General features: G+C 32.7%; 3 protein-coding genes across 10 annotated transcripts; 2 read left to right on the top strand and 1 right to left on the bottom strand.

The window, feature by feature from the left end:
- Positions 1 to 433: 433 nt before the first annotated feature.
- Pex14 (peroxisomal biogenesis factor 14) lies at positions 434 to 6720 on the top strand. 4 transcript variants are annotated; one of them, XM_013325313.1, is made up of 5 exons: positions 434 to 688; positions 1070 to 1342; positions 4847 to 5061; positions 5748 to 5957; positions 6586 to 6720. In XM_013325313.1, exons 1-5 carry the CDS (start codon positions 638 to 640, stop codon positions 6590 to 6592), a joined length of 756 nt encoding a protein of 251 aa, XP_013180767.1. In that variant the 5' UTR covers positions 434 to 637; the 3' UTR covers positions 6593 to 6720. The 4 variants fall into 4 exon arrangements, with proteins under 4 accessions (XP_013180767.1, XP_013180768.1, XP_013180770.1 ...); XM_013325315.1 differs by having other exon boundaries at positions 436 to 688; positions 1079 to 1342; XM_013325314.1 differs by lacking the exon at positions 6586 to 6720 and having other exon boundaries at positions 5748 to 5961.
- A 3086-nt stretch (positions 6721 to 9806) lies between these two features.
- Positions 9807 to 13275, bottom strand: LOC106127180 (uncharacterized). The gene is made up of 6 exons (XM_013325228.1): positions 12976 to 13275; positions 12427 to 12655; positions 12074 to 12313; positions 11365 to 11703; positions 10888 to 11019; positions 9807 to 10643 (listed from the first exon to the last, which is right to left on the bottom strand). The coding sequence occupies exons 1-6, from the start codon at positions 13075 to 13077 to the stop codon at positions 10033 to 10035; spliced, it is 1653 nt and encodes a 550-aa protein (XP_013180682.1). The 5' UTR covers positions 13078 to 13275; the 3' UTR covers positions 9807 to 10032.
- A 446-nt stretch (positions 13276 to 13721) lies between these two features.
- Positions 13722 to 23211, top strand: C1GalTA (Glycoprotein-N-acetylgalactosamine 3-beta-galactosyltransferase 1). 5 transcript variants are annotated; one of them, XM_013325224.1, is made up of 8 exons: positions 13722 to 13896; positions 17891 to 18027; positions 19810 to 20042; positions 20191 to 20329; positions 21296 to 21392; positions 21707 to 21833; positions 22223 to 22377; positions 22583 to 23211. In XM_013325224.1, the coding sequence occupies exons 1-8, from the start codon at positions 13891 to 13893 to the stop codon at positions 22751 to 22753; spliced, it is 1065 nt and encodes a 354-aa protein (XP_013180678.1). In that variant the 5' UTR covers positions 13722 to 13890; the 3' UTR covers positions 22754 to 23211. The 5 variants fall into 5 exon arrangements, with proteins under 5 accessions (XP_013180678.1, XP_013180679.1, XP_013180675.1 ...); XM_013325225.1 differs by lacking the exon at positions 13722 to 13896 and adding an exon at positions 14971 to 15164; XM_013325221.1 differs by lacking the exon at positions 13722 to 13896 and adding an exon at positions 15649 to 15699.
- The last annotated feature ends 425 nt before the right edge of the window (positions 23212 to 23636 follow it).

Raw genomic sequence — 23636 nt, 5'->3', positions numbered from 1 at the left:
GATAAACACTGGCAGCACTGGTGCACTGGTTTTAACAATGTTACCGGAATTAGCACAAATCTACAAATTTAGCAGAATTAAACCTATAATAATGTTTGGCTAATTGTATCGAAGAGTTGCAGATTAGAGAGAAACAATTAAATAGAAAGATTCCTTCGCTTGCGATATTTTCTTTAGAAACTCTGTAAATGTAAGTAAACGTTCTTAGTGAAATGTAAAAAGGAGTGTCACCAAAGTCAATCTCTCGCCCCAAATATTGTATGAAGGTGGCATAAGCTTTAAAACCTTATTTAAAAATGTATAGTATACTGTGTGCTTGTGTGCTTTAGAATTGTTTTTTTTTTACAATTTCTAATTAGAAAAAATAAAGTTCAATACATTTTCCAAGAATTTAACAGAAGTGTGTATAATGTTTAATATGAGCTTGGTCACACTGATAGTTTGTCAATGTCATTGTGTTGTGCATTCATGATAGACCTTAATTTTAGTAAATTTTAATTCTTTATTTTAATGGTGGGATATTTCGAGACAAATTTAAAGTTTAATTCGTTCTTCATGTGAATTGACTTATAATAGTGTGCGGTGAAGTGCAAAATATTGAAATTCTTGTAGAATTTGAGTTAATTTTTTAAACGAAATGGCTTCGGATATATTAGCAAGTTCTGGAAGTGAGATACGAGAGAATTTGGTGATTATATATGATAATTTTATAATTAAAACTAATTTCATGCGCCCGTTAAATTTATACCGTATAATTTACATAATTTATAATGATATTCAAATACAAGATTTCGCCAATCTGAATGACCTTCGTACCTTTTAACAAACGTTATTAAACTTTTAAAACTAATCATAGTCAACTAAGTTATTGTATTGTATACGGTTAAATTAATTTTGTTGCAATTATATCAATTTGAACTATCATAATAAAATATCAACAGATGCAGCTTACATTTGCTTTAACTAAATTCACCATTATCCATAATTTTATATTTAAATTTAATAACTTTTTTTTAATTTGGCTCTGAATTAACCATAGCCTTAGTTTATGAAATTTTAAATCAAGTAGTATTTTCAGGTAACAACAGCAGTAAAGTTTCTATCCAATCCAAACGTACAGAGGTGTACATTAGAAAGCAAAGAGCGTTTCTTACGTAATAAGGGTTTGACTGACAGAGAGATACAAAAGGCTATAGAGAAATGCGGGGAATTGATAGATGTGCCATCCATTGCTTCTGACTTTATGTTCTTCAACTCTTCAAGACAGTCTTGGTTACGGGAACGCGTTTTACCAATTATAGTGTATGGAGGATTTATGTATGGATGTTACTGGTTTTATAAGGTGAGTCTTTCAATTATCTATTGCTCTCACTTAACTAAAGATTAGAAAAAACTAAAAAAAACTATCTTGATAAAAAATAGCAGTGTTGTTTTTTTTGTTAATCAGAAACTAAATCAAACCGAGACTAAAATTAAAAAAGTATAATCATTTTGTCCTGTAATAAACGAAAAAATGTTTTGTAATGCCAGTTTAATTATGTAGATAAAGAAATATTACATTTCTTCTCGATAAATTTACATAGATTTGCGTTTATATATTGCCAGGTTAATTTATAAACAAAGCAGGTCAGCGCATAAAGAGGTCAAATATATCTTGAGTTTATCTAGACTAGCTACATCAATTCACATTATTTTCATAACAATGTTGTATGTAATTATTGGAATAGGTCACTAATGGCGTTATTACTGCTGTTATACAAATAATTCCAACTTGAGTCTTGTGGTTTCTTCTTCTTGTCAGCCATGAGTCGCCCACTGCTGGGCATAGGCCTCCCCCAAAGATTGCCACTATGACCGGTCCTGGGATTTATTAATTACTTCCAAAGAAGTTTGAGCCCTTTCTTAATTTTTGATAAGATACAGTTTTTGTACAACTGTTTTTGAGCCGTTTTGTAGATACCTTCTAACAAATATCCATCCATCTAAACATTCGCATTTATATTAGTAAGATTAGTCAGGTTATAGGTTGATTTATGTATCAACTTAAAAAAAATGCTAATAATAACTATTTTCTTCCAATTTTTTGACCTTGGGTTTCTGCAGAAAAAGTAAAGTACTTTATAAACATTTCAGATAAATAATTTAATGAAGTGGCGGTAATCTTTTTTTGTACAGAATTTTACCTTGAACGTGTTTTTTTCTTTCGTTTAAAATTGCTCAATCGTAACATACCATTACTTTTTAAATACGTTGACGTTGATAATAAAGTAATAAAACTAGAGCATAGAATAAATTTGATAAATAAGAAAATTAGAACAAAATTAAAGATAAACGAACATTGGCTGTGCTTTATTCTTATGTGCTATATATTCTTCTCTTTAGTCCTTTTATTCTCTTTAGTACAAGCAGGTTTCATTTTTATTTTTTCTTAAAATATTACAAACACTTTTTGGTGTTGCCATGTTCAGTATAACCGCAGATATATACTTGTTTGGCTGCGGATGTATAAATTAAAATTAAAAAAAAACTTCGGCTGAGGCTCAAATGGATAAAATGCCATCTATTAGCTGTATTTTACAACAAAGTTTAGTCATAGTTAAGTCATACATAGATGAATTGGGAACCTCTTCCTTTTTGCAGTCGGTTAAAAACGTCATTGTTGCCTGTCGTTTTTATAGAGAGAAGAGATAAAAAATTTTGTTATGTTGTTTCTAAAGCTAGATTTAATAATGCAACTTTGAAATTGTAATCGCATTTTTCGTTCTAATTATACATTATCTATACAAGTATTTGTGTCCATTAAGGTCATTGATTGATAAAAATTCTTACAAAATTAAAGATAGCCATGAAATTAAAGATAAGCATAATACTATGCAATATCCGTCAGGTTACTGGACAACCAATACCTTTACTCTGAACCATGGAAAAATATTGTCTTTTAAATGGATTAATTTTTTTTTTAATTTGGAAATGTTGGCAGTTGATTGTGACTTAGTCTGCGCAATATTAAAAAAAAATCTAATAATAAATATAGGTTAACAATTAATTCTTTTATCTTTATAATACTAGTATAGAAGTGTTAATATCAGCAATATTTATATTTAACTTTTATACTGTGATGATTTTTTTATCTCGTAAAGTTCGAAGTGCATCTTAATATCATCTTACTACGTAAAGCAAGTTGCGATTATCGTTAACAGCCGGTTACCACTGCACCGACAACTGTACCAAATAAATTCCTTTGTTTAATTTTTTAAATCGATAGATAATAAAGGTGACATTTAGAGATAACAATATCTATATAACAGTCAAAACTTAACCCCATAATTGAAACATAAAATTTTATTAACGGCCATCTTGTAGTAGCAACCATCTTTGATTTATTCGTAGTGTTCAGTCAAGGACTTTCCTTTGTTAACTATACAACCATATCACAACAAAACATTAAACAATTCTTTTGTTATATCAATTAATTAGTATTTATAAAGCCCTGTATCATGAGTAAAATATAATACCTTTTTATTGTATGTATATTGTGTTAACAGTGGTAGAGCCCGCTTTAACTACTTCGCACGAATTGGCCAGTTTCGCCCGGTGAAATACCACGACCACACAGAAGGCAGGCGTCAAGTGGAAACTATTCCGCATGCAGTCTGATGAGTGTGTGTCCAGGAGGCCTAATTTAATCTTCTTCCCTTTCCCACCCTTTTTCTCATAAGGAAAGGATGGAAAGTGGAAGTGGACTTTCCGGATGAGAGGATACATGGAAGGGGAAATATTTTCTTTCTGTGCATCCTCTCCTCCGTCGATTAAAGGTAGGCAACGCATATGCAATTGCGTATGTCTATGGGCAACGGTCACTTCAGCGATTTCAGGTGGCCGCTCGCTCGTTTGCCACCTTATGATATAAAAAAAAGAAAAAAACATATCTGACGTTAACCTTGGCGATTGATTGTAGTCTTTAATTACTGACGCGACGTTTGACCATGCCAACGTCCCTCGTTCGCATTGCTTATTGCTCCACAGTTTGCATTATACATCTTATTTTAACACGATGTTTCCTGTATGTCTCTACAACTGAAACATATTACAAAAAATTATATTTACTAGAAAATTACGTATAAAGTTTTTATAAGTACTTTTTCATATTTACGAAACATGAAAAGAAATGAATTGTTATCATTAATTTTACATAAATTATTTTTTATTAATTGCATTATGTAAATTGAATCATAGATTATCTATTGTTCATTTCTCATATAAAATATTATAAATGAATACAATAGTGTTGGTACTTGGGTTTAATAACTACTTCAACTGATAGCAATTGATACTTTTACTAGGAAGTTTAAGATGACAATAGATTAATCAATTGCATCTATTATGAAATTTATATACAAGTCGAGAATGCATTAAATAGCTATTCAAATATTTGAATATTCTCTTGAAATCTATCCATACTTTCAAATTCGTAAACTGCAAAAGTACAGCACAGATTTTGACATATCTATATATAAAAGAAAGTCGTGTTAGTTACACTATTTATAACTCAAGAACGGCTTCACCGATATGCCTGAATGTTGGTGAGGAGGTAGCTTAGAGCCAGGAGACGGACATAGGATACTATTTATTCATTTTTTTCGAATTTATGCCTTGAAGAGCCGCTTTTCATTTAAATGCGAATGTTTAGGTGGATGTGATGTGGATGGATGTATGGATGAGCTACACTAATTAAGTTTTTTATATATCCACGCGGACGGAGTTGCGGGCGACTGCTAGTATCAAATACAAAACATCTATGTGTTGGTAATATGAGTTAAATTCTGAAATTCGATCTACTTTACAGAACTGTGTGAAGCATTTAATATTCGTTGAAGAGCCAAAGCGTAAATCAACAGCGGAGTGCATAGAGGAGCTGCGTAAATCTCTGGACGTGCTGAACAGTAGTGTGACGTCACTGCGCAACGAGGTGCAGGCCGCGGCACAGCATAATGCATTGCGCTTCCAACTGGACAACCTCAAGTCTGATATAGCATCCGTTAAAGGGATACTATTGAACAGGTATGGATTTTTCTTCCGCAGTAATAAAAAGGTGGTCGTCTTTGGCAGCGATTTCCAAAGTGTCCCTTATAGACCCCTTAGGAGAGACGGTCAAGGTGCATATTGACGGAAAAATTTAAGGGTTGTATAATAATGTGGTAGAAATTTATATGAAAAGAGTTCACGTCTGAGACGCGGGCAACAATGCAACCGGAGCGACGCGCGGGACGATGACAACGTAACTTGACTTCGCAATCGGCTACGGAAAGAAAAGCGCGTAGCTAATTACTTTAATGCAATAATTTCTTAACTTCACGCTCAACAAAATGTTTTATACCAAACAATTGAATTTGTACGAAACAAAAGCCATTGAAATTGTGAAAGGGGTCTACGGAAAAAGTTAAGTAATCTCTTATTGAGATCTGACAAAAAAAATATTCAAATAGGTTTGTTATAAAGGTAAGGTAAACAATAGCCTAATGGTTAAGAGTATGGATTTCCGACCACGAGGTAGGGGTTCGAATCCCGCCATTCGACTATTGTCGTAAACCATATCCTAGCACAAGCCTAGAGCTTAGTTGGAATGGTTAAAGAAATATTAGTAAATTTACAAAAAAATCTGCTAATATTTTTCTAAAAGAAAAAAAAAATAACAAATCAGTGTCTAGTTTGATTAATCTCGTAATATTTCCCTTTACCTCTCTCAGGAATCAATTCCCTTCCCTCAAAACACGTACAGAGCCGCCATCGATCCCGGCATGGCAGCGGCAATCGGAAGAGGCATCAGCCACAGAAGTAGCGGTAGAAGAGAAGAAAAAGTCGCACCGAAGCCGCAGCCAGCGCTCAGAGAGTGGCGGCTCCAACTCCAGCGAAGGCGAACACGCCACCAAGAATAGTGATAGCAGCCTCGAGATCATGTGAGTAAAATTCCATCAGCCAGTATGATTGCTGCATGTAAGCAATACCAGCAGCATCTTCTTATATATAAAATTCTCGTGTCACAATTTTCGTTCCCATACTCCTCCGAAACGGCTTCACCGATTCTCATGAAATTTTGTGAGCATATTGAGTAGCTCTGAGAATCGGCCAACATCTATTTTTAATCCCGCGCGGACGGAGTCGCGGGCGACAGCTGGTACTAATATAAATGCGAATGAATGGATGGATGTTTGTTAGCAGGTATCTCCAGAACAACTGCATAGATCTTGCAGAAATTTGGCAAAGATGTAAAATAGTCTGGAAGAACAGATAGGCTACTAATTAAGTTGTCTTTTTCAATACCGCATGGACAGAGTTGCGGGCGACAGCTAGTAATCAATATAACGAAAAAACTATTTACTTGAGAATATCACGTAATATTTTAAGTGAACTTAGCTTGACATTTTTTCGTTTAGAATTTTAGGAAATAATGAAGAAAGCAACCTTTGCAATTCTAGATTATGTTTTCCGATCCAAGTTTTGTCCAAATCAGTTCAGCTGTTCCCAAACTTTTGCATTTTTAATGTCAGTAAAGTTATTGTAATTTATATTTTGTTTTTTTTTCAGAACATGAAGTGATACGTCATAGTTCAAATTTAGTCTAAATTGTTGCGATATTAGACTAAAGTCTGTGCGATCTCGTTCGTTGACGGGAAAATTGTTAGTGCAATGATAGTGACAGGTGCACATTGTAAAAAAAAACTAAGCTTTTTGTTAACTTTTTTTTGTGAATGTGTTGTATAAAATAATTTTGTTTTATCTCGATGTTTTTTATAATACGATTAGTTAGGACTGTAGTGTACAAATTAATACACGTATTAAAATCTATTTATGATATATAAATTTTTTTTTTAACATTTTAATCTGTCGTTTATTCGATATTTGCAATAATTAATTATAAAATTATTTTGTTATTTAAATAAATAAGGCATGCATTAAAATATAATCAATTTATTTGAAAATATTAAAAAAAAAATCTTCCAATTTTAAACTTTTTTTCTAAACACAAATGTGTAAGTATACAAATATTGGTTAAGAAAGCATTTTGTTGTTGATAGTTTTAAGAAATTAATATTGTATCTTTTTGGATATTATTTTTTTTAATCATAAGCTCTCTCAGGTTGTTTTATCTGAGGTTCGTTGAAATTTTTAATTATCTGTCTATTCTGTTGTAAGGCGCCAAATTTGACAGCTTATCAAAATGGACATAAGTAATTTTAATAGGCTAATCCTAGCTTGCCAATATTAAGCATCTTTACACAACATAGTTATTTGAGGGCATGGCAGTGCCCACGTCAAGTACGTACCTTCCTTTTCACGAACTGTTTTCGTCCCACTATGACTTCGTGGTGAATAAGAAATCTGAATTTTCAGTAACTAATATCTTTATTTTGAAATTTAAACATGTTTTTTATTATAAATATGTGGGTTAAGGTATCACGATTATGGTCTGCATGCATGAATTAACTTTTTAATGTCTGTGAATGTGAACATATTTCAAATGCAGTAAAATTTGTAAATATTTTTTTTTTAAATTTAGTAAAAATGCTAATCGTGTTTAATAAACTAAGCATATAAACTTAGTGACTTCCTAATATTGCTCATTTGTGTGACGTCATAATAGTGTAAGCATTCCAAAGTAATGTTATAAATAATCTGGGTGATAATTAAACCAATGATAGCAATTAATTTCGTTTTTTTTTATTTCTCCTACAAATGTATAGAATACGCTTCGATCCACGTAACTAACAGGATGATGAAATGATGTGTGGCGTACAACACTTACCTGTGCCTAAAGAAAAAATCAAAGATGGCGGTTCTTATATGTCATAATAGCCAAACTAACGAAGAGGAATAACTTTTTATTTATAAGATTGAGATGTGTGTTAGTTAAGCTCTTATGAAACTGTATTTAAAAAGTTTATTTTATCTTACTTTCTAAAATAAAGATTGGAGAATAAGTAAAATAAGTTTTGAGATTATGTATATTATGGGAATGTTAATAAAATAAAAGACACAATGATAATATTATCTATATTACAAAAATACATCACAAGGTATATATTGAGCTTAGAGTCCTGTATGACAAGAGAACACATTCACTTCAACAGTTTGGGCTGAGATCAACGAGCAAGTATAAATATATCAACTTGAAGAGTAAACATCGATTATCACTTTATATGTCGCGGCCGCGGCCACCTTACTACCCGTAAGATCACCAATCAGAATACAAAAACTACAATTTACATAAAAAATATAATTAAAATCAATTTTACTCATAAAATATTTATATACTAATAAAAAAAAATAGTCAAATTTTGACATCTGTCTTAATTCCCGCCAATTCTTGTTGCCAAAAAATATAAACTCAAATTAAATATTTATTCTATGTTAGTACAAAGAAATAAAAAAAAAACTTACTCATCAATTTTATACCGAAAGCCGCGACAAATAAAGCATCATATGTATATAAAAATCTTTCATACAATATATTTTGCGAATAACATCAACAATGGCACACAGAGTTAACATTCATAAACTATGTAGACCACACTCTAGTGCAAGGATAACTTTAAAATGTTCAGTTTCCACTACAAAAAAAAAACATTTATAGAAAACATATAGTCATCCCTCTTATTAACTTTGAAAAAACAATATCAAGATGCAACGCTTACTTTACTGACTTCGGGTGCTTTGCAATGAATATTCATTAAAAGAATTACATGTCATGTTAAGTCATGGCTTAAAAGGCTTATTGCATATTTTACGAGATAAATTTTGTACAATTAAAAAAAATTGACATTTACTTCATAGATTATTGGGATTTAGTAAAATTTCTCATTTTCAGTCTTATTTTAAGATTCTAATCTGTATAATGACTAGTTAATACAACACTTTGTAACTAAAAATATTAGCAGAAGCTATGAAGAAGTGAGAGATATGTCAAGACCGCGCCAAATAGAGTGGTCTACCCCTTAGAGTTACTGGCGTAAGTTAAGTTGTTGGTACCGAAACTTAAATACAAAAACATGCTATTGCTATGTTGTTCTCGAATAGTGAGAGACTTGAAGATATTTTTATATGAATCTATCTATGCACAGTAAAAAGAATGGTAATTAAGAAATCTTTAGAGTATGGTCTACATTCCGAAAATTTTCATCTTTAAAAATAATCTAATTTTAGACAAATTGTTGGTTAAATATTCTGAGATTACATGAAGAATAAACATTCAATAGAAAAGTTTGAAAGTGCAGAATAAAGGTGCCATTTGACGGAAATAATTTTTTGGTATACACAAATATTGAAATTGATAAGCAATCATATTTCTATATAGATAATTATGCGTTTACATTAACAACAAGTTATAAATAACCACAAAAATACTTTTAATAATAATTAAATATGCATTTGCAAACAAGGCATATGCCTTTTGCATACAACACTTAGTTGACCAGATAATATGATATTAGAAATGTCTGGATCGCTATATTCAACAAATTCTTATGACCTGCATATAATTTATATCTTGTTTTACAAGACGATATTCCAAATGCAATTTTTAATCTGTATAAGAACCCGGATAAGTGAGAGTCCAAGGGACCATGTTATATTCTTGCTTATCCAAGTTTCTTTCAAATAATAATGTGCCTGTCAAATCTCGATCTGTCAAAAGTCGATAGAATATATAGTACAGATAATAAAATAAGACATGAAAAATCATAATTGTAAAAAAAAATTAGTAGAATTAAATGGAATAAATTGACACAAAGAAGGGTTTCTCTATGTAATTTTTTTCTATTTGAGAGCTATGACGTCACAATATGACGGACACATGCACATTTTTATTTGAAATGCATTGTACATAATCTTTAAATACTTGATAAATAACATTATTGAAAACTGTTTTCTACTTAAATTGACCTCTGGCACAATTTTGTTTGAATAACATTTAAAAATAATTAAATTTAAACATGTACTTACAACAGCAAGCTTTGTTCTTCAAATTAACGGAAACTACAATAAAACCTTTTTCTCATTCCAATTTTTCTCACATCTGATAACAACATCGTCTTGTTTAATACTCAGTAGTTTCTTAGCCCTCGACAAATCTTCAATAAAACATTTCCCTTTCTCCGTTCTCATAATCTGTTTCTTTGGTAGCATATTTTGTGACAGATAAGATATAAGTTTCTGCCAATCCTTCAACAGGAAGAAAGCTTTATCATGTCTCGTTTCAATAGGCAATTGTCCACTGGAGTGTTCGAAGAATATATTTATAATATCTTTTTGGGATTTTCCATTACGATTTGCCTTGATCATAGCTAGAACAATATTATCAACATCTCTATGTGCTGTTATTATCGGTTTGTCGTAAATATTATTATATAGATTTGTTTCTTCAGCGGGACCGACAATGTACATAATATGAGTTGCAATACGGTATGATTCGCTTGCCCATATAAATGGATCTGCATGGGACGTGCTGGATATGTCCCCTTCGTACATAAGTTCGAATCCGTATTCAGAGCGCAAGTATGTAATAAAAGATGCAACACATTCTGCATGCAATCTATTCACTGGTGAGTAAACAACTAATATCTTCGGCGGTGATGGTAATTCGTAAGCTGTAACAAAAAATATATAGTCAAACATATGAACCTATGTGTCTATGAACTGGTGAGACACTACTTAGATGAACTCTAAATGATTTCTAAACTAATTTATGACACGCTGTGAAATAATTCTCTCTTCTAAAAATTGCACAATCCCTATCACTTCCTGGCTTTTGTAGAAAAACAGTGGGAAGTAAGGACATCAAAACTAGACAAATGTTAAGACTATATTAACTAACTTTACTAGATTATTTACCTGGTGGTGACTTGTATTCAGTGCAGCAGTAACGGCGCATCACTCGTAACGCGATGTAATACGCGAACAGTGTCGCCACTATGAGTGCGGTGATGCTCGCTATGCAGATGCTCAACGGCTGCACTTCGTTAGCTGTACAAGCAAATATAGTTAATAATTAAATGTTCATTTCATAAATAAAAAAACATTTACCTAAATATTTTAACAGTGCATTATATATTATTTAATTATTATTATTCTATAAAATACTAGGTGTCACCCCTGACTCAAGTAACCTATGTGTTCGACCAGACTATGTTCTAGGTATATAAAAAACTCAGCGAGATCTGTTGAGCCATACCAGAGATATCTTCAAACAAACATCCATCCAACCATCGAAATTTTCACATTTATAATATTAATAAGATGGGAGTAAACTCTATTATAATAAAAAAACAAAAACAAAACTTAAGTCAAATTCTGAACTGAAATACTTACTAATCCTTATTCTTGGACTCTCCATATATTGACAATCTCCAGTTTCGCTATTACACGCATCATGAATAACCGTAACCACATAATAATATGATCCGGATTTCTTTAACATGCTCGTCTCATATGTAACTTCTTGTAAGTTATTCTTTAATTTTATTGTTGTATTTGCTACCAAATCATCAGCTGTACATAATGTTTCTTTATCACATTCTCTGAACACCGTTATTTCGTATGAGGTAACTTTCAAATGAGATGGCGGAGGTACAACATGTAATTTCATTTTGTCTGTCAATATTTCGATATAGATAAATGGTTTCCACTCGTTGATTGTCGCTGATGGACCTGAAACGAGTATTATGCAAAGATTACATCAGTTAATCGTCTTAGTATTTAGATTATCGTACAGTGGGTTTCTAAGAATGAACTCTAACATTTGACCTATGTTTTGACATCATACCTATCAAATCAAAAATACATAGGGTCTCTGAGTGCACTTCACTGAGTGAAATAGTTGTTTGGTTTCATCATAGAAGATAGTTTTATAATAACATCTTAGTGATACTTTATTCACAGTAAGTTTTTTTGAGTTTCAAGATTTCAATCATCTCAAAGTGTAACCCTACTCCCTGGCCCCATTCAAAATACAGGTTAGGAATGGAGTTGCGGAAACCATAGCCTCCTATTGCTAAAAGAAATGTAACTATCCACTTACTTAACATCTGTGGTGTTGGTATATTGAAGTAATATTGTCCTCGGTTCACAACAACATCATCTGTGGCTTCAAAATCCAGAATGTGACTCTGTCCATTGGGGTTGCCATCAGAGATTGGCCAATAACAATCGTAGTAGAACATGGATTGATCATTTATAGTCACATTGTTTGATATAACAATATTTCTGCAATGATTGTCTGAATTCTTCTGCTTAGAGAATTGAAATCGGAATTTCATAGCTGAAATAAAAATGATATTTTTTAAAAACCGTAACGCCCATAATGTTTTGACATGGTTACCAAAGTAGTATCGTGGGCAGGCAACTCCCAAAATCAGTAACAAAAATACTTACTTTTCCATTTGATATTACTGAATGTTATGTTAAGAACAGTATGGTTGACCGTGTAAAATGTGCCCAATGAGGTGACATGTTCATACTGGAGACTATAAGGCTTCAAGCTGACTCCGCCAATGTGATCGTTAGGTGATATCGGAGCAAAATCCATTGCTCTACATGCTGGGCTATCAGGTTTAAAGTATTCTAACTGACATGAATCTTCTGTATAGTCATGACCCAAAATCTAAAAAAATTATTTAAGTTGTGAAAAAATGTTATATCAGGAGTCGTTAACAATTTTAAGCCTAAGCAAATAAAAATTAATTATTACTCTTTACATTTAGAGGGGTCTTGGCATTTTTCTTTCATTTACTCTAAGCATTCACGCTCTTCATTTATCGATTGCATATATAAAACATTTGTCGCATTGATAATTTCCATCCCTTGTAAAAACGAGCTTTTGAGAAATAGCATTTACAACTGTCTTATTGCGTCGTCAAGGTTGGCCAGTCAATAAATCAATAAAGGGACTATCTCTACTAATTAAACATGGATAAAGCTCACCTGAGTTGTGCAACTCCTTGTTTTGTTATCGCATAATTGGCTATATCCCATAACATTTTGCAAATAACTTATAAAAAGAAAATAAAATAAATATCTTGACATCGCAGAGGCAAATGAAATAGTGTATTTAACTTTTGAATAAGTGACTTTTAGTCATATCGAAAAGGAAAACCTTCAATACATTGTAAAATACTAATAAAATTCATAGGATAAGTAAATCAAACGTAAATTTATAAATTTGTTTACAATTCCACGATCACTGTTCTAAACCGCAATCAGCAACAAAACAACAATATGGCAATAAAAATATGGCTGCTGTTTGTACAAAAAAAATTGACAGATTATGTAATGTTGTACTATACAAAACTAAAAAAAACGTCTGCGATGAATCATCGTTTAGATATGTTGGTAAAACTGGTAATACTGGATAAATAATTTTATAAAATTTTAAAATACATACCAGATAAAGAATCAAGTTTGTAATTTTAAATTTGACTCTTAAATGATTTAAAGCATCTATGTAATTTTAAAATCTCCATCTTAAGCAATGCAAAATCAAATGCAAATAAATTAGTATAGGTAACAAAGTTAAGGTAACAAGTTATTCTCAAAATGATAAGTTTAAAAGGTTAAAAACATTTCCTTACAAGTTTATTTTATTGCTAATGGTAGAATAATAGTGACGTTAATTTTCATTGGTACGCATTTCGAATAAGTTCTGGCAACATTTGATGGTTTTTTTTCTATTGAAAACGCAAAGTACAGTGTTTTGAAATTATTACAATTTATAATTATAATGGTGCACTAAATGTTATTACCCCGTATTTATATCTCGCGGAATGTTAACAATAATAAAACACGACATAAAACATGATATTAATATTTCGAAAATAAGGTTTTAACTAATCAACAAAGATGACTGTAAGTATTTTAATTTCTAAATATCTATTTAGGACTGCCATTTAACAAAAAAAATGTTATTTAAATTAGAATATAGTGTGCTTTATAAAATATTTGTTCTAATTGATTTTAAATAGCTATTATATCAAATGTATCCTACGAATTTAATTGAAGTGGCAGTCCTGAACGATTTTATGCGGGTCACTTTTTGCTTCCTGTGCCTATTTCCTTTTTGCGATAACTCTCTTATTATCTATGTTGATGACTATTCACTAGGTTGTTAATGGTTATGGGATTAAATGGGTAAAAAGGTATTATTCCAGTTAAACAAATTATTTTTTATGTAGACTAGTATATTGTAACTAATATGAAAAGTTGTAGTTAAAACCTACACAAATTTTAATATGTAGTTAAAGTCGTGATTAATATTAGTATAATAGTTTATGAAGGTTTTTTTGAATTGGATTACAGAATTTCAATGCAGTTCTCATTAAATGATATGTAATGTAACAATTTACTCCTTAATTTAATCTCTGCTTCTCTAATGAGCAGAATAAATGTTGTGGCAGATGAAAAAGAACGTTCACAATTTTAATTGCAGTTATATATTTTAATCAATCTTATAAGAGATGTAACTGGGGCAGTATGTTCTTTTATTTTGGATTGGACTGGGTGTTGGACACAACAATGTCCACAGGAAATTTAAGAAAAAACTTATTTAGTAGCCTGTACAGTCTTCCAGATGTGTTCTACATCTCTACCGAATTTCATAGAGATTTATTGAGCTGTGCTGAAGATTTCTAGTAAGAAACATCCATCGATCCACCTTAATTTATAATAGTCAGAAAAGCTAAACAGATTTTCATTGTGCGGGTTGAATAAGTTGCCAGTGTCAGTGTTTCCCACTAAATGATAGTTCAAGAGTAGAATGACTAGGCACTTATAAAATTACCACAGACAATTAACCACATTTTTAATAAGATACGATTGTGGTCAAAGGCTAGCTTAAAAAGAATGATGATTTATTTTTTTTAAATTGGAGAATATAACTGGCCAGTAACATATGTATATATTTATTACAATAAATCAGGCAACACATAAATATGAGCTGGAAATATAGTTTGACCTTAGATAATAGGTCAAGTATATTTTGATAAACCTTGCGGCCAGTTATAAAGCTGTTATGTCTCTTCATTTTGTTAAAATTACTAATATAATATTTATATTCAATAATAATAAGTAATTATAGAGAAAATCTACCCAATTGTGCTTTAAAATTGTGTTAATAGGTTTGTAAAGGTCTATAAATATGTTTCATGTGAAGATGAAAAATAATCGAGCAATTTAAAATTAAATAACAATACATATTGTTAAAAATATACTGTAAAAGTTTATATAAGGTTATAAAAGACTGTAAATACACTATAGTCTATGTAAAAGATACGAACTTTGTTCAAAAATATACGTCACACAAATAAAACTTTTTATCAAAAAAAAATGTAAGCCAATTTGCACTGTTTCTGATTGTTAGTTGCATTGATAAAATAATTGAACCACCATTTTTATGGTTATTTTGTAGAATATACATACATTTTATAGGCACAATATTTTTTTTATTCCTAACTAAGATTGCAAAAATATATTTCCATTATAACTGCGTTCCGATTTCAAATTTAATTGTGAGTATACAATGTTTGAATTTTTATTACTCATAAAAAGATAATTTTTAATTATCTCCGATTTTCTTAGTCGTTGGATTTAGATTATCTTTGCAGTCAAGTTAAAGTTATGCTAGTTAAAGAGCATAATGTGGAAGAATATAACGTATGTATATCTTTCAATATTTTAAAACTGGCTGTTAAAAAAAAACTTCATTAGTAGTTTATGTTCCAAACTATGTTCTACATCTATGGCAAATTTCATTGAGATTTCGTTGAACCGTTCTGGAGATACCTTCAAACATCCATCCATCCAAACATAAGATAAATTGAAATATCAGGCCAGTCTTGTTCTGAATGTGTTAGTAATTGCCTGCGTTGAATAAATCGGACACTTCTAGATCTTCAATAACACGCACCTAAATTGGTCAGATAGTGTTTATGCAAGTTAAATTGAAAACAATGATCAAGATTGAAATTGTCTATGTCTAAATTATCTTAAATACTGGCACAATGCATTTCAAGTAATAATGAATAAATGAAGTCAATTTGTAATCGACTAGCTGTCACTCACGACTCCGTCCGTTCGAAATTAAAAAAAAAACTTATTTAGTAGCCTATGCGATCTTCCAGACTATGTTCTACATCTATGCTAAATAACGACAAACTTTCGTATTTATAATATTAATTAGATTAAAATTTTTAAAATACAGTCAACTTAAGTATAAGAGTTAACAAGAGAATCCTTAAACAAACAATAAGTAACCATCTCCAGTATTCAAAACATATCTGAAAATCAAAAACTCTTGGAATTAAAGATTGCTCTTCGTAAAAAGTATCGTCATATCCTAAATGACGTCACTAACATTTGAAATTTGACTACAACGAATGCGCGTTGATACATCAACAAACAAACAAAGTATACAAACATATGTACATGACATCAGTTGGCTATCATTTAGATATCGGAGGCTGTACTGTGTACCATGCGGACTGGATATTTAGTAAGTGTTAAAATATACCTAAAAATTAATAATATATTTGTGCATTTATTGTTAAATTATAAATTCGAAATTTAAAAAAATTTGCTTAAAAATAACCGGTTTTATTATTTTGTATACGGATTATTTTGTGCAAAGTTACGTTACATTGATGAATTTAAAAAAAAAATTCGTTTTTTTTTGCTCTAGCAATATAATTTAGTGATGATTCGTTATTTGTTTATGCTGTCATTTATATAGAAGGTAAACTCAGAACGGCTGCATGAGTCTTGCTGAAATTTGGCATAAATGTAGAACATTGTCTGTAAGAGCACATAGGCTACTTCTTTTTTACATTTCAGCGTGTACGGAGTCGCGGTCGACAGCTAGTTTAAGTATGAACATACTAAAATTTCGAGTTTATGTGATTTTCTAACTATAGTCGTGTTTCAAATCAAATTGGAATATATTACCGTCTATATTGGATTTACAGACACTAAAAAGAACATGACTAAAAAACGTTCTTGAATGTAGTGAAGCGTGGAAATGATAAGAAAACTGTTTAAATAATGTCATTATCTTAAATACCGATAATTCTGAACTTGCATTTAACGTAGGTATACTTAGTTACAACTAATTATAGCTCTATTTATTTAAAACTAGCGGCTGCCCGCGACTTCAGCGCAGAATTAAAAAAAAATAGTCTATAGTATGTCTGCGAGCATCAGCTTCCTGATACAAGTCCTGTAAAAATCTGTGCAGTTCGGAGATTACGCGAAAGAAGCACAGACAGGCGGACAGACAGACAAAAATTTAAAAATTGGTTTTTCGTTATGAGCAACGCAAATACGTGTACGGAATATCTTTTTCTCGATATTACTTACATGCAGACACTTCAATTTTATTATATAATAATACTTTAAAAGGTTTTAACAATAATAAGCGTACAATGCGTAGCTAATGAGGCAAATACAGATGTGTTTATTATTTAAAATGAACCTTTGGTGGATCAAAACATCTGTGCTTCAAAAATCGCACCCAACGCGGCATCAATACGCGAACGCATTGTGTTACGAATTACCGCTGAGAGCACGTCGTACGTTATCCCTTTCAATTGTATTTAATTAAATTAAAAAATAAAGTTTAAAGAAAATATTTTTTTCAAGTTTCACGAGTTCATAGTTTTTCGGGAGGAATTTAAAAGAACTTTTTCGCCTGTGGAAGTTTAAAGAGTTGATATTAGGATTAGTGGTCACCAAGTTTTTTTTAACACATATGGACGTTCGACGACGGAATTATAGAGCTGTTTACACCTGTGGAAGTTTAAAGAGTTGTACTTCGTTGTGTCTGTAAAGCGCGATGTCCGGATTTGTGCAGGCGGAGGGCCGGGTGATGGGTCGGCGGTTTGTGCTAACATTGGTGATTGGGATATCTGCCGGGTTTAGTTTCGCGTACATACTGCTAACCTCCTCAGGATTCACGAGAGAGGTCGCTTGGTACACACCTACGAACAGGTAATATGGATGATATATTTGCATGGCTTTGCACGAACATAGCGAATAAATTCTGCTTAAAGTTTTAATGTGCTTGTGTTTAAATGACAAACAATGTTACATGTGTTATTTGCTATTTTCTTTCCTCAACAATTACGTGTAAAATGATTCTCTAAACTCATCATAATATCAATCTTTCTAAAGCTAGACATAGACCACTCAATCCAGTTTTGTTCCAAACTTATCAAGTCATTAGGCCATTTGACTGTTAGTCTATGGATCACATTTTTTTTCTTTTTTCCATTGAATCAATTTTCATTGAATCAAAGGTATACGTAACATTCATAAATATGGGTTTATTTAGCGTTTTGTGCTCTAGTTTTAATAGTTATAAAATTAAATCGTATATAAAATATTGGTTTGTATTTCAATTATTCAGTATATTTAATGATAAGAACAGGAAATACATGTTAATGTACGTTATCAAAATAATTAGTTAAATAAAAACCATTTTGTGAATATCCAGTTTACATTTTAACAATCAATTGTAAGTAAAAGTTTTTGCACTTCCGTAGCCGAAACACATTTCTGATAATATCCAGACGTTTCCTAATTAATCAACGTAATTAATTAAAAATGGTTCTTTAGTTATTTGTCATTTAGTCCACTTTCAACCATGACTAAATAATCATAATGAACCATTTGCTCACCTAATTGCTATAAATTGCCAGTAATTAGTGTTTACTTTTGTTGATACGAATAATGCTATTGTAATATACAGTCGAACCAGGATAAGCGAGGAATATTTATAAGCGAGAGCTTTGTCCGGTACCGCAGGACCTCCCTGAGGGAGAAACTCAGGGGCTAGACAAAGTGCATTGGCTTCGCAGCGCTTCCATAACGAACTTCAAAAATGTATAGAACTGATAATAACTTTAGATTAGTCACGTCATTGCCACGTGTCAGTTCTATAAATTTTTGAAATTCGTTCTGAATTCGCTGCAGAGCGAATGCACTTTGTGTAGAGTTGCAGATTAGAGAGACCTCTATAAAGAGAATCGTGGTCCCTTGGATTGTTGGTTACTTAGGTTTGACTTCGTATAAACCACTTACAAACCTTTTGGATATCAAAAAGTAGCCTATGTCCTTTCTCAGGGTCAAGATTATATGTGTAACAAATTTCATTTCAATCGGTTCTGTAGATTTGGCGCGAAAGTGCGACAAAGTTACTTTTACATTTATAATATTATTAAGGAATTACGTAGGCTATTATTAAAGTTATACGCAAACACAATTTCACAGATGTTAACTAAATAAATGCATGGCAATCGTATTTGTATTATATATAATGGGTTTCTTTTGTTTTATGTAAATAATCGATTTAAGTACCTATTTTATATTGTAAATGGCATGACTTAATACTTTAGTATAGAGAAAATAATTTTCTTAACATGAAATAAAAAATTGCTTATATGCTACTAACAAGTTTAACCAAATTGGATTTTTAAGGTAATCGCTCATTTGTCACGCCTCCACCAACTCTGGTATTGTCCATCTAGATAAATTTGATTAATTTAACAACAAAAAAATGACCAACATACCTCATTGCGGACCTTACTATATTATTCGAAGACTATTTTCCATATCCGTGTGTTTAATGAGCGATGATTTTAAAATTCCTTTTCCACTAACGCGACTAACCTGCACGATTGCTGGTCCAGTGTAGCCTCTTTTGACTGTAACTTTTGAATAGCAGTCGCCCAATTAGATACTTCGAAAAGGAAACGTTAAATCTATTTACAGAGATGCAGCGCGAGATCTTGAAAAGCATCCGTTACCTAGTATAATAGAGCATGGGAGTGAAGAACCAGTTCATAGAGATGAGGACAGGTCTATTGCCGAGGAGTTGTCGCGGCGAGTACGCGTGTTATGCTGGGTGATGACGCAACCCAGCAATCACGAGAAGAAGGCAGCACATGTTAAAGCCACGTGGGGAAAGCGGTGTAACAAACTCCTGTTTATGAGTACGGTTGAAGGTAATTTAAAGCGAGGTGGTCTGAGTAAAAGAGAGAGAAACACCTTTTTTCTCTAAAATTGCTAGACGATGTGACAGTATTTTTTTTAGTAACTAGTAGCATAATAATCTTTATTGCATTGAAAACAAGGTTCATTTTATAATGTCAGACAGTTCGCTGCCAGCAGTGAAGTTGCCAGTGGAGGAAGGCCGCGACCACCTATGGGCGAAGACCAAGGCCGCCTTCAGATACGTGTACGAACACCACAGGAGAGACGCAGACTGGTTCCTCAAAGCTGATGATGACACGTGAGTTTAGATTTGTGACATGGTTAATGTGCGTTGACCTTTATCGTGAATGGAAACTCAAGAAATATTCTTACAGTAATATTAAATTAATTAACTTTTACAGCTTAGCTATCGCAAAAGTAAATAATAAGGAGAATCGTACATTTCCACTGCGGTAACATATTTTAAACGTGCATTTTGGTCTTAGAAACCTTCGGTAAAACTTTGTTTTCTGTCACCTCCGTGTGCGTCAATATTGATTTATATTTGGTTGTTAACAAAAGGCATATTTAGCATCACAAATACAACAAATTCAGATTCGTCTCGGCCCTCGTCGATAAACACCATTGTTTTCTTATCTGACGCTGAGAAATACATCGACAAGCAATAATACAAGGATATTGTCATCTCTAAATGTTCCGTACACTGCGTCTCTATCTTTAAAGAGTTAATCTTTTTAAATATATATAACCAAACGATAATCTTACTTCTTACTAATATTAAAAATGCCAATGTTTAGATGGATGGATGTTTGTTTGAAGGTATTTCCAGAACGGCTGAACGGATCTTGATTTAATTTGGCATACATATAGAGCATAGTCTGGAGGAACACGTAGGCTAATTATTTCTTTATAATTACGGTCGGTGCCACGAGCGACCGCTTGTGTTAAATAAAATTGCTAAAAGTTATTAAAATATCCTCGATTGTGTGATGCCGAAGGCCGCAATTTAGTCTTTTCCTTTCCACTCTTTTCTCATAAGGAAAGGACAAGAAAGAGAAGTATATTTGAAGGAGGAGGAAATGCGTAGAAAGGGGAAACATTCTCTATCTGTGCGTCCCCTCTTCCGTTGGTTATTAAAGTAAGCAATGCTTCGCAATTACGGATATCTATGGGCAGCGGTTCGCTATTCCGGCGAATCGAGGTTGTCGCTCGCTTTTTTACCACCTTATAATATATACAAAAATTACCTTTTGGTGTGATGTAGGTACGTGGTGGTAGAGAACTTACGCTACATGCTGGCAGACTACGACAGCAATGAACCTATGTACTTTGGATGCCGCTTCAAGCCGTTCACAACTCAGGTCAGTCACACGCACAGCTTTCTATCCGTGTATACGTCTTTTCAAATATATTGCCGGTTCAAGGCCGTCTTCTCTTTTCCCCCTACGATTCTGGGAAGATCTGAGCCGTTAATATGAATGACAACTTCTATACCAGCTATTGACAAAGACTGCACGCGTTACAATGCCTTAAACGGTAATAATCAACTACCTTTAAACCTATTTTCCACTAGCGTGTCTAGTCACGTGGCTGCTATGCCACATACAAGACTACTATAGAAAAAGCTGATCGTTTAGTGGAAAAAGGGTCTAATTATTAAGTAATGTTATACCAGGGTTACATGAGCGGGGGTGCGGGGTACGTGCTGAGCCGCGGCGCGCTGGAGCGCTTCGTGCGGCGCGGCCTGCCCTCCCCGCATCTCTGCAAGTCCTCCGACCACGGCGCTGAGGACGCTGAGATGGGTAATTACTGTCCTACTACCTTACCGTACACAAGACAGACATATGTTAGCGTATAATTTAAAAAAGTAGCCTACATGCCCGCCTGCATCGGCTACCTTTCGTCTAAGTCCTGTCAAAATAGGTTCAGTCGTTCCGAAGATTATTGGAATCAAAGGCGGCCTTGTAGACAGACAGACGGACAAACATTTTAGAAATTAGATTTTCGTATATTTTTTTATACATACAGACACTCCGATTTTATTAATATGTATAGATGTGTGAATAAATCGTCTCAACGAATCACTAACAGAGTTATAATATTTAAAAACTATTGCAGCAAAGTGTTTTTTTCTCAAATAATTTTTGTTCAGGCAAGTCGGTAACCCTAAGGTTAATTTTGTCATTTTCAGGCATCTGCCTTGAGCACATCGGTGTGAAAGCGATGGACTCACGAGACTCGCAGCACCGCGGCCGCTTCTTCCCCTTCGTGCCCAAACACCATCTCTTCCCCAACAAGGACAAGAACTTCTGGTATTGGCAGTACATATACTACCCCTCTGATGAGGTATGATTTTTATATGTTTTATTACATTATTTACATACAAAGTTAGTTATTTTACTTAAAGTCCGGCTCGAAGGACCAAATTGTTATCATTTAGAGAAATAAGTAATTATTGTTGGAATTGTTTTGAAAAAGTTAGGATATTTGTGGAAAGAGCTTATTTTTACAGTAATTCCTAAAGATTAAAAGCGATTTCTTTAATTTGCAGGGTCTTGATTGTTGTTCGGACCACGCGGTGTCATTCCATTACGTGAACCCTGAGGAGATGTATGTGTTGGACTATCTGATATATCACTTACGACCTTACGGCATACGACTTGGTGCCGGAGAACTGCCGCGGATACTGCGCAATGATACCACCACCGTTGACACTCAATAACTGTGGTAATACCCAGTTACTAAGGTAAAATAGTAACTACCTTATTTGGTAACTGTGTTGACTCTCAGTAACTGTGGTATTACTCAGTAATTGTTGTGATACTCAGTAACTGTGGTGTTAATCGGTAATTGTGATGACTCGCAGTAACTGTAGTAACACTTGGTAACTGTAATGACACTCAGTAACTGTGGATACACTCAGTACCTATGGTAACATCCAGTAACTATGGTGTTATTCGGTAACTGTGATAACTCTCAGTAACTATGGTGAAACTTAGTAACTGTGGTAACCACACGATGTGGAAATTACCATTAGCTGATTTTATTTATGTGATAAATGCGAACTCGATAAATCAAATTCATATATGAAGAAAAAAAAACAATATTTATTTTTAAGTTGAAATGTCGAAATCTTGCCATTTAGTGGTGTCACTCGAGTTCGCACTGATATATTATATTTTATTTATTTAGATCTGATAGAATATTATTTATAAGGAGATTTTATTGTATTTATATTTAAATTAATTAAAAAATTAAATTATTCAAACTTTCATGAGACATTATACTAAACTGATATATAAACACGGCTAAATACTCACGTATATACGTGTCCGGTGAGAGAGTACGGTCAGTGAGCTGAGGGCCGCGTCCGCGAAATAATACCAGTACCACTCATCCTGATGAAGGGCCCCCGATGTGCTCGAAACTAGTCGGTGCCGCCACCGGACGAATATACGTGAGTGTTTAGCCGTGTTTATATATCAGTTTAAAAAAAATTATAATTTTCAATACTAAAAGTAAAAGACAACTTCATAAAACCTTTTCCCAAAATCGCATTCCGTATTATTAATTCCGATTTCATTGCATTTAAGTCGCTAACCGTG

The sequence above is a fragment of the Papilio xuthus genome, unplaced genomic scaffold, assembly GCF_000836235.2.
Source record: "Papilio xuthus unplaced genomic scaffold, Pxut_1.1 DF824888.1, whole genome shotgun sequence".
Taxonomy (NCBI): domain Eukaryota; kingdom Metazoa; phylum Arthropoda; class Insecta; order Lepidoptera; family Papilionidae; genus Papilio; species Papilio xuthus.
Note: the sequence above shows the minus strand (reverse complement) of the source record. Positions and strands in the feature narration are given on the sequence as shown.